This window comes from Ammodytes marinus, assembly GCF_949987685.1.
Source record: "Ammodytes marinus genome assembly, chromosome: 13".
NCBI lineage: Eukaryota > Metazoa > Chordata > Actinopteri > Uranoscopiformes > Ammodytidae > Ammodytes > Ammodytes marinus.
The window spans coordinates 3,047,496-3,059,826 of NC_137217.1; the positions used below are offsets into that span (position 1 = coordinate 3,047,496).

General features: G+C 38.4%; 1 protein-coding gene across 1 annotated transcript in view; it reads left to right on the forward strand.

Annotated features, from left to right (window-relative positions):
- adgrb1a (adhesion G protein-coupled receptor B1a) overlaps positions 1-12,331 on the forward strand; it is a gene marked incomplete at both ends in the record, with an annotated part of 145,802 nt that overhangs the window by 108,450 nt on the left and 25,021 nt on the right. Inside the window, 4 exons of the mRNA XM_080038830.1 lie at positions 4,556-4,659; positions 8,363-8,465; positions 10,772-10,922; positions 11,503-11,572. Of these exons, the coding sequence (XP_079894956.1) occupies positions 4,556-4,659; positions 8,363-8,465; positions 10,772-10,922; positions 11,503-11,572 (428 nt within the window). The remainder of the gene's footprint in view (positions 1-4,555; positions 4,660-8,362; positions 8,466-10,771; positions 10,923-11,502; positions 11,573-12,331) is intronic.

Sequence of the window (12,331 nt, forward strand, 5' to 3'; positions counted from 1 at the left end):
TATTCATTAATCACTTTGAAGTCACCTGGCTCTCTCTGCAACCAAAGCCCAGAGGCCTGTTTCAGGTAGCTGGTTTTGAGGCAACCCAGAGTTTGTTCATTCTGAGTTAGTGGAAACTCTGGGTTTTCCGTTTCAAGAAGCGGGTTCAGCGCAACCGAGAGTCAGTTACTGCGGCAACATACGCTGTGGGTCTAACCTGCTCGGGAGGTGGTTAGACCTACCCTGAGTTTGTTTTCACTTTACGCTGCAGCTCCGACTGAAGAAAGAGTGTCACTGTCACAACGCGACCCTGTACAGTTTAAAGCAAAATCACTCCATAGAAATCTCCATCGGGATGTTTTTATCATTTCCTGATGATTTTACGTTTGATCGATCATTTATCTGATCAGTAGCCTTGTTCTCAGCCCTCGTGCCGTTCATATGCGACCACCTTACACATCGCGAACATGCTCTAGATTCAGATTAATAAACCTATTATCTCATTATTTATTTGTATTATTAACAGGAGTTTTTTAACGTCTGTGCCACTGAACATAGGCTATTTATGTCAGGTTGAAATGTAATTCTGCGGGTGCATGCGATCGTTACTGTTCACTTGCGTGATCACAAAGTCGATTAACAGACGAGCCTCGTTAAATAGCCTAATGTGAATATAGAAATTATATAATAATTCAAATAGGGCCCGGCCGATTATAGCACAACTCTGAAAAATCGTCAATCGGCAAAATGGCCGCCGATTTTTTTTTCTTCTTTTTTTCTTTTTTATTCCAGTAATCATGTTGAGTGAGATGCATTGCTGCCCGGAGGTAGCCTTATAGCATATTAACAGCAGCAGCAGGGGTGTTGTAATACATTGGATTAATTCACACTTGACAGTTCCCCCTGACACCAATAGCAGAGTCATTGGTCATCTCTTGACTGTTAATAGTAGTTGATATTACTATAGTTATTATATAGAATTTATATAGTGCTTTATTGGAGATCATTCAAAGACACTTTATATCAAACATATATAAAATGATACTTATAGAAAAAGAAAACAAAATACAGACAAATTAAAGATAAGGTTTGGAGTGGAGTCAGGTGTAATTATGCGTTCTGAAAGAGGTGAGTTTTGAGTTGACTTTTGAATGAATTTATTTAGTCTGAGATGCTGATGTTTGGAGGGAGGGAGTTCCAGAGGGTTGGGTGCAGTTACATAAAATGCTTAATGTCTGAGTTTAAAAATGCGTCATGTCACTTTAGACATATTTGTAACACTTTTTTTTTTTGATAATGCATATTTCAATAAATAAAAAGTTCCTGTACACCTATCGACAGTAATAAGTATTTATATATATGTAAGGGTTCAAAAAAGTACATTTTTCAATATATATTTATGGGATTTAAAAAAATAATAATCGGCCGATTTAATCGTTATCGAAATTTTTCTATGAAAATAATCGGTATTGGCACCCAAAAATCCATATCGGTCGGGCCCTAAATTTAAACTGTGATCACTAGAGGACAAGGGATCTGGTAATAAATCAATCAGAAACTAAAATGGAAACTGTCACCTTATGTGTCAAACGTTAATATCTTTCACTACCTATTTAAAAGAATCGACATCGTCTGTTTACTGCACAGTAGGCCTATTATAGCTTGCCTACATAATACAGCGAATATAAAACACTGTCAGCAATGCTGTGCAGCGGCAGCTTAATAATTTTGTTGCTGCTGATATGCGTAACGTAATTCTTAAAATAGATTGCTTCTCATACGGAAGCAATGATGCTCTTGACAAAAAAAAAATTGCACCGTTTTTTTCTGAATGGCCGAGGTGATTAGATCAGAGTTATGGGACAATATCCCCGTTAATTCTTCTCCATAAACCCATTCGTTAATATTTCAAACTCTAGTGGGAGGAGTGGAGAAGTTTTCTTTTTTTTTTCTTTTTTGAGAAGTGGAGAAGTGGGAGGATCAAGCATTTGTTTCACCTGTTTGTTTCCATGGTGAATCATGTTATCAGCGATCCATTGACGATGGCTTTTACGCACACGCTCCACCCAGAGTGAACACGCTCAGAGTTGATTGACCCAACGCTGATCCACTGTTCTGAAACCCAAAACCCAGAGTTGCTCATCAACCCAGTTGACTATGGAAGTAAATGAGTGTAATCGGATTTTGAAAATTGAATTTTAAGCACTGAATATTTATGCATTGAAATAACGTATCTGAATTTTTTGCAGCATTGAAATAATGTATCTGAATTTTTTGCCTCTGAATTTAACTCATTACATTTTAAACAACACATTTTCACCTTTATTTTACAATGTTCTCAAATTCAAAATCAAATATTCAACGTTAAAAAATTCAACGTGCCAAATTCAAGTGCAAAATCCCATGTATGAAATTCAGAGTAAAACTTTGGGGACCCAAGGAAGAGCAATCGATCATAGATGCTAGATTGCGTTCAAACAAAGAGAGCTAGTGGGAATATTAGCTTGTTGCCTTGGATACCCCTGACTGATGCAGGAAGGCAAATCAGGTTTTAGCCATTTCAAACGGCAACGCAAGAAACAATGGTGCTTGGGTGAGTACAAACATGTTTCTATATAGGGAAGAATATATATAGAAACATGTTTGTACTCACTGAAGCCCCATCGTTACTTGCGTTGCCGTTTGACATGGCTAAAACCTGATTTGCCTTCTTGCATCAGTCAGGGGTATCCAAGGCAACGAGCTAATATTCCCACTTGCTCTCTTTGTTGAACGCAATCTAGCATCTATGATCGATTGCTCTTCCTTGGGTCCCCAAAGTTTTACTCTGAATTTCATACATGGGATTTTGCTGTTGAATTTGGCACGTTGAATTTTTTAACGTTGAATATTTGATTTAGAATTTTAGAACATTGTAAAATAAAGGTGAAAATTAGTTGTTTAAAATGTAATGAGTTAAATTCAGAGGCAAAACATTCAGATACATTATTTCAATGCATAAATATTCAGTGCTTAAAATTCAATGGCTTTTTATTTTCAAAATCCGATGACACTCATTTACTTCAATAGTTGACAAACTCAGAGCGCAGGATTAAACTCAGAGTATGTAAAACCAGCTACCTGAAACAGGCCTCAGGTGTGTGTGTGTGTGTGTGTGTGTGCGTTGACGTGTGTGTGTGTGTTTTTGTTTGCATAGATGTGTGTGTGTGTGTGTGTGTGTGTGTGTGTTTGTGTTTGCATAGATGTGTGTGTGTGTGTGTGTGTGTTGTGTGTTGTTCTAGGCAGGGCAGAAAAAAGAATTTCATTGCCAGCGACTGCTCTGTAATTGTTGTTGCATATGACAATAAAACCACCTTGAATCTTGATCTTGAATCCCACCATTTACCAATTACACTTAGAACTCAACACTGTTCTGTACAGCCAGCTAACTGCTGAAAAACTCACACTCCAATTATCCATGCAAGCCCAGGCTGAGTAATACGTCTGTAGTAGGCCCTTCACACAGAGAGAGAGAGAGAGAGAGAGAGATCCCTCAGAACACTTTTCATGTTGGTTTTTGGCATGTTTACTTACCTCCTTGCTGCTGAAATGTAGATGTGAACCCAGTGTTTTTGTTGTTTGACATAATAATCCATTGTGGCTTGTTTTAAGGGGAGACACTGCAGGGGAATAGAGTAAAACATTTGACTTACAGATATAATCATGAAACTTTGCCAGTTGATTACTGATATTGAAACAATTATTTTTTCTATATATTTATTTTAATTCAAATATGCAAATGTGGCTATAGCTAACCAATTATGTGTACATTTGCATCTCTTTTAAAACCAAACATCTAGATGTTGAATAAAGCCAGAGCAGAGGTAACATTTTAATCAAATTTTTACAGCAAATTAGTTTTTTTTATTTAGTTATAAATAAATAAAATGCTATGTACATGTCTCAAGTCCTTCTCTAATAACCTTCAGAATAGTGCTAAGAATGATTATGGAAGGTTCAATTGCTGTAGGTGCTTCAGAAGTTACTAGGCTATTGCAAAAAACTAATATTGAGATACTGGCCGTTAAATATGGTTGTACAGGAGAAATATGCAGATGCAAACAGACAAGGCTTAGTGAAACTAAATATAGGACCTTTTATTCATGCTTAGTATGAAAGAAGATGCTTTATTGAAGCAAAATAGTCAAAAATCTTAAAATTGACCAGTGCATGCAGTAACTGCAATCTCTTAAGCTTTTGAGCTCCAGTGTCTGAGATCTTTGCCTGACTAAGAGGCAGGGACTGAAGGAGAGGAAATGTAGTCCACTGCATTTGAACCATGAATGACCCAGTTATGAGTTAGGAGCTGTGAGCTAATGGAGCCAACCAGTGAGTGGGCTTTTCTGCTTTTTCTATTTATCTGCTGACAGCCCCTGTCAAAGTGTGTACACACAAACATCTCCATGACCCTGACCATTCTTTCTTTCCCAAATGTGTTTTTGTGGTGATGCTGGTTTAAGGCTTTCTCACATTGCATCATGAACTTGGGACGAAACTATTTGACACTTTGTTGTGCGTTTGTCATTCTCTTTTCCAGAACATGGATAAAAGCCAGCTCCCCTCCGTGACGCTGATCGTGGGCTGTGGAGTGTCTTCTCTCACACTGTTGCTCCTCATCATCATCTATGTGTCTGTGTGGAGGTGAGACACAGCAGACTGCTCCGGAAACACTTTTTAGCATTGGGCCGGGATTAAAGGAATAGTTGATAGTGACAGACACCGTGCCTGTAACTGTGCGTGCATTTTTTGTTTATATATATATATAAATGGGCAAAGGTCTCTCATCCAGGTTAGCTTAGCTTAAACACTGGCAGTCAAGGAGAACAAGTCAAAATATAAACTTTACAACATCACTAAATACACTTTAAATGCTAAATACGACTTTTTGTCGAAACACATTATGTTGCGTTCTATATTTTTACACGTTATGTCATTTAAAAACAAAATACATACTGGGAGGAAACCAGGAAGTTCCTGTGACGGTCACGTGTGTATTCAATTATAATATGAAATCTAAAAATCTAGAGTGCAACATACCTTGATAAATAAACAAGTCCCAATAAGCACAAAGGAGCGTTTAGTGATGATGTGAAGTGTATCTTGTGACCTGCTCTCCTTGACTACCAGTGTTTGAGCTAAGCTAACCTGCACGAGCGACCTTTTCCCATTTCTTAATAAAAAATGCACGCAGAGTTACAGTTTCTGTCGCCTTTTCTTGAGCCGGAGAGTGAGGCAAAAAGTTAAAATGTAAAATGATGAACTGTTCCTTTAGATGTTACCAGCAACTTGGCTATAGTGAATTCATGTTCAACCAGTGGCTGCAAAGAGATGTGAAATACAAAGTACTGTATATGGTTTTACTATAATCATAATAATTCAAAGCATGATGATCTGGGGGTTATTTCAGGAAGTTTAATCCTGCGCTCTGAGTCGGCCAACTCTGAGATGAGCAACTCTGGGTTATCGGTTTCAGAACAGTGGATCAGCATTGGGTCAATCAACTCTGACCATGTTCACTCTGGGTTGATCACGTGCGTAAAAGCCATCGTCAATGGATCGCTGATAACATGATTCACCATGGAAACAGAAGAAACAAATGATTGATCCTCCCACTTCTCAAAAAAATAATGAAGAAAAAAACTTCTCCGCTCCTCTCACTAGAGTTAGAAATATTAACGAATGAGCTTATGGTATGGAGAAGAATTAACGGGGATATTGTCTCATAACTCTGATCTAATCACCTCGGCAAATCAGAAAAAAACGGGGCAAATATTTTTTATCAAGAGAATCATTATGCTTCCGTATGAGAAGCAATAGTCTATTTAAAAAAGTTGCGCATATCAGCAGCAGCAAAAGTATTAAGCTGGCGCGGCACAGCATTGCTGACAGTATTTTATATTCGCTATATAATACAGTGGAGGAAATAAGTATTTGATCCCTCACCGATTTTGTAAGTTTGCCCACTTACAAAGAAATGAACGGTCTATATTTTTAATGCTAGGTTTATTAGAACAGTGATAGACAGAATATCAAAAAGAAAATCACATAAAAAAAGATAGAAATAATTTTTGCATTTCATTGTGTGAAATAAGTATTTGATCCACTACCAACCATAAAGAATTCTGGCTCCCACAGATTAGTCCTCGTGCTTTAAAAAAGTACACCTAATCTCAACTAGTTTCCTGTATAAAACACACCTGTCTCAACTTGTTACCTGTATAAAAGACACCTGTCCACAGAGTCAATAAATCAAACTCCAACATCTCCATCATGGGCAAGACCAAAGAGCTGTCTAAGGACATCAGGGACAAGATTGTAGACCTGCACAAGGCCGGAATAGACTACAAGACCATTGGTGAGAAGCTGGGTGAGAAGGAGACAACTGTTGGTGCGATTATTCGAAAATGAAAGAAACACAAAATGACCATCAATCTCCCTCGGTCTGGGGCTCCATGCAAGATCTCACCTTGTGGGGTATCAATGATCATGAGAAAGGTGAGGGATCAGCCCAGTTCTACACGGGAGGAGCTTGTTTATGATCCTAAGGCAGCTGGGACCACAGTCACCAAGAAAACCATTGGTAACACACTATGCCGCAATGAATTGAAATCCTGTAGTGCCCGTAAGGTCCCCCTGCTCAAGAAGGCCCATGTACAGGCCCGTCTGAAGTTTGCCAATGAACACCTTAACGACTCAGAGAATGCTCGGAAGAAGGTGATGTGGTCAAATTAGAACAAAATCAAGTTCTTTAGTATCATAGTGACTCGCCATGCTTGGAAGAAGAGGAATTCTGACTATGACCCAAAGAACACCATCCCCACAGTCAAGCATGGAGGTTGAAGCATTATGCTTTGGGAGTGTTATTCTTCTAAGGGGACATGTGGACTTAACTGCATCGAGGGAACTATGGATGGGGCCATGTACCATGAAATACTGAGGTGACAACCTCTTTCTCTCAGCCAGGTCCATAAAAATGGGTCGTTGATGGGTCTTCCAGCACGTCAATGACCCTAAAAATACAGCAAAGGCAACCAAGGAGTGGCTCAAGAAGAAGCCCATTAAGGTCATGGAGTGGCCTAGCCAGTCTCCGGACCTTAATCCAATAGATCTGAAGCTCAAGCGACAGCCTTGAAAACCTTAAAGATTAGGAGAGGATCTGCAAAGAGGAGTGGTCCAAATATCCTCCTGAGATGTGTGCAAACCTGGTCATCAACTACAAGACAAGTCTGACCTCTGTACTTGCCAACAAAGGTTTCTCCACCAAGTACTAAGCAATGTTTTGATAGGGGATCAAATACTTATTTCTCTCAATGAAATGCTAAATAATTTCTATCTTTTTTTATGTGATTTTCTGGATTTTCTTTTTGATATTCTGTCTATCACTGTTAACATAAACCTAGCATTAAAATGATAGACCGTTCATTTCATTGTAAGTGGGCAAACTTACAAAATCGGTGAGGGAACAAATACTTATTTCCTCCACTGTATGTAGGCAAGCTATAATACTGTGCAGTAAACAGACTGCCGCTTCTTTTAAATGGGGAGTGAAAGACATTAACGTCAGAAAAATGACAGGTGACAGTTTCCATTGTAGAGCCTGATTGATTTATTACCAGATCCATTTTCCTCAAGTGATCACAGTTTAAATTATTAAATAAAATATCTATATTCATATTAGGCTATTTACCGAGGCTCGTCTGTGACTTTGGGATCACACAAGTGAAAAGTAACGATCGCGTGCAGCAGCAGAATTACATTTCAACCTGACAGAAATCTGTTCAGTGGCACAGACATTAAAAAACTCCTGTTAATAAAAAAAAGAATGATATACATACAATAAAATAGGTTTATTAATCTGAATGTAGAGCATGTTCACGATGTGTAAGGTGGCCGCCTATGAACGAACGAGGGCTGAGAACAAGGCTACTGATCAGATAAATGATCGATCAAACTTAAAATCATCAGTACATGATAAAAACATCCCGATGGAGATTTCTATGGAGTGATTTTGCTTCAAACTGTACAGGGACGCGTTGTGACAGTGACACTCTTTCTTCAGTCGGAGCTGCAGCGTAAAGTGAAAACAAACTCAGGGTAGGTCTAACCACCTACCGAGCAGGTTAGACCCACGGCGTATGTTGCCGCAGTAACTGACTCTCGGTTGCACTGAACCTGCTTCCTGAAACTGAAAACCCAGAGTTTCCACTAACTCAGAGTGAACAAACTCTGGGTTACCTCAAAACCAGCTACCTGAAACACCCCCCTTGGCTTTAGGTCTGTTGTCTGTCAAACCACTATCAAAGTAATTAGGCAAAACAATGTCTTTCCTGTCATTTCCCTGCAGGTACATCCGCTCTGAGCGCTCAGTCATCCTCATTAACTTCTGCCTGTCCATCATCTCCTCCAACGCTCTGATTCTCATTGGTCAGACACAGACCAGGAACAAGGTGAGGGCCAATGACAAACAGCGGAATGCTTTATCTCTATTAGCATTGGCCGTGTCTGAACTGCCATACTAACGTCCTACTCATACTCATTTTGACTTCAATTTGAGTATGTGACGGTTGGGTATGCGAGTTTGGGTATGTGAGAAATTCCCGGATGAGTACTAACTTCCGGGAAGATTTTGGGTATGAATCGATTGTATACTTTTCCTACTCAACCGCCCCACAATGCACTGGGTCAATTCTACCCGCCCAGGAAAATGAAATATTTTCGAGCAAGTTGCTAGGCAACAACATTGTTTGGGGTTCCGCGATCTGACAACTGTACGTGCAGTCATTCATGCACTCTTACAATAGATAAGAGATGAAGATAAATACCTAACAACATTAGAGTCACTAAGTGAAATGAGTGTTGTGAGTCTGATAGTGGAGAGAGATTAGAACAGATCGCTGTTCCACACACCGCGGCTCGTCCAGCTCAACTCACAGACAGCTGAGTGCTGATGAGCCGGACAGAGAGCGTCGGAGGGATCCTCCGCCTCAAAACATCATTATTATAAAACAAGAGGTCTAAAACACAGATGATGAACACAGGACTGTAAAAATCTAGTTCAATATCTAACCTGTAGAGGGCGGTTATAAGCGTAACAGTGTCTAAACTGCCTGAATCTTATAAGAAGAAGAAGAAATTCTTTATTGCTTGAGTATACTTCAACTGAGAACGTTTAGACGCAGCTCGCATACACAATCGATCTTTGAGTAGAGAGTATGCATGAGTATGTAGGATGTAGGACGCTAGTATGGCAGTTCAGACACGGCCACTGACTTGATGATGACCAGTGTTGGCCTCTTACCTGTTACTCTTTTCAAAAGTAATATTATTACTTTAATTATTACTTCATGCCAAAAGTAATATGATACTCATTTTCCGTGACATCACAGAAAATTGGTCTGTAGGCCTACTCAAAATATGGAGCGTGCATGTGTGAGTGGGCTGGCTTGACAACCCGAAACAATCTTTATGCAACTTTGATGTTTAATAAAGCAACTGTAGCAGTGCTCAAGCAAATAGACCAATGTCACAACACACAAACGTATGGCATTATAACAAGCTCATCAAAATAACCCCTTAAACATTTAACTGACCGTTATAAATAAACATTAAGGTTGTTTCGCAGCATGTCATCACTAGTCCTTTAGTCATACAACATTCTGAAGACAAAAGTGACTTAACGAGTAATTTCATTTTGTAGAGACAGTAATATTTATATAACTGAAATTCTGGAAATGAAAAAGTTATATTATTTCTAGAGATACCCCGATCCATTCCTTTTTCAGTACGATCTGATTTCGATATCTGGCTTTTGGATATCGGCTGATACTGTCCCAAAACATAATTATTCTACTTTTCATAGTTGGTGGTGATGTTATGTTTAAGGTTAGGAAGGCTTAAGCAACACAGCAATTCTAATTCTAAAAAGAGCAAAAAATATACAACTGAACTGCTTTGATCGGTTTGAATACAGAAGAACATCAGAAGTCAATTATTTGAACGTGTGCTTTATAACAGCTATTGTGTTGAAATGTCATTTTCTTTCATAGTTAAAATTATTCAGATATATTTTTTTAACAGACTATGGAATTTGGCTGGCTACGTGGATTGGAGTTGTCAGTCCGATATCTGATAAGTAGATTGCATCCATATCTGACCTGATGCTGTATCGGATTATCCCACCCCTAATCATTTCAGTAAGGCATTACTAGTAACGTGCTAATTGCCCAACACTGTTGTTGACAGCTTAGTAGTAAAGCTTAGCACAAACATAATTCAGTTTAAAAAGAGGTAGAAAAACACTATTTTTGAAAGTTTTCAGGATGAGGGTAGGTGATTTTGAGTGTGATAGTGGGTTTTTGTTTTCTTCTTCGTTTCCGTTTATTTTGTCGATATTTTTGTAAATCTTTTGTTTTTTATAAGGCTTTGTACATTTTGTAAAATATCAGAGTATTGTATAAATATGAATAATTTGAATGTGCATTTTGATAATTAAGAGCAGTTGAAAAAGGGGGGAATACGTAATCTTCGGCGTCCTCTCACTCCTTTTTCGAACATAGACACTACCTTTATTTTTTAAATATTGTTTATTACACTTTATATGGGTTTTTGTGTTATGTGTATTTGTATGATGTGTCATTGCTTTTTTTTTTATTATTGTTCGAAATAAAGACGAAATGACATACAGTATGATCCCAGGGTAGAACAGTTGACTCCATTCTTTCAAAATGGCTGACGTTGTCCCCTGCTTTGCCAGGTGTTGTGCACCCTGATCGCAGCCTTCCTCCACTTCTTCTTCCTGTCCTCGTTCTGCTGGGTGCTGACCGAGGCCTGGCAGTCCTACATGGCTGTGACCGGCCGCCTCAGGAACCGCATCATACGCAAACGCTTCCTCTGCCTGGGCTGGGGTGAGCCCTCTGTCTGTCTGTCTGTGTGTCTGTCTGTCTGTCATTCTGTCAAGTTTTGTTTTGTTAAGTTGTATTAATTCGTAACATACCCAATTGCACAGGTCAATGTGCAGTGAAATGTACCAGTTCGGCTGTAATTCAACTATATAAAGTGTAGGGATGCACCGATACAGTATTTTCCAGTGCGATCAGATTCCGATATCTGGAATTTGGATATCAGGCGATACCGATACTGTCCCATATCATTATTATTTTACATTTCTTTGTTGGTGGTGATGTTATGTGTAAGGCTAGGAAGGCTAAAGTACAATAAATAAAGAAAATAATAAAGAAAATAAAAGTGCAAAGTATAAAGAAAGAAATAAAATACAGCTTTATGAGTTGATATAGTTATTCAGGTTGCTTTGTGTTTATCTGATCTTATTTGACTGTTTTTAATGACTCCTTGTTTATGTGTTTTATGTTTGTTAAGCACTTTGTAACATTGTTAGAAAAGTGCTATAAGGTTTATTAGTATGTATTATTATTATCTGCTCTGTCAACACTCTCCTTGTTGACTTCCATTCTGATCTCCCTCCAGGTCTCCCTGCTCTAGTGGTGGCCATCTCAGTGGGATTCACCAAGGCAAAGGGATATGGAACACCCAGCTAGTAAGCATGCTTTCCTATAGATCCACACTATTGTCTAAACCCCCCTCCTCTTCCACTATTAAGACACTGCAGGTGAATAGGGTAACATTGTGTAACTCGTAGGTAACATCATGGCTCTTTGCCAGTCCATTCCTTACATTTTAAATGTTTTTGTTTTCTGTTCTACAGTGTTTCAGAAATGTTGGAATAAATATACAAATTGGGCAATATCTAACTAATTATATGTAAAATTGCATCTCTCTAAAAACCAACCATCTAGATGTTGTGTCTAGCCAGAGTTAAAATCTTAAAGTTTTTTAAATAAAAACAATACTATGTACAGGTATAAAAAATGCATTTTCTTCATGTTCTTAAGAAGAAAATGTATATTAAATCAGACAATGAACAACATATGAAATCATTGTGTTAAAACCTTCAGAATAGTGCTAGGAATAATTATGGTAAGTTGATGTGAGTTCTTTAGAAGTTGAAATTTTTGGTTCAGAGTATTGCACGTAACTATTGTTGAGATTATGACCATTATTGTGGTTTTATTAGAGAAATATACAGACACAAACAGAATAATACGTGATAATACGTGGGAACGAGATAATATGTCGTGGCCACGCAATAATCAAATAAAAAATGTGTGGTGAGATGTCTCTCTGTGTGTTTCTAACCAGATTCACAGCCTCTGATTTGGCGTTAAGGGAAACTCAATTTACAAGAGTGCAGTGACAGATTCCATTACTACGATTCAGAATACAGTTTCCATACATC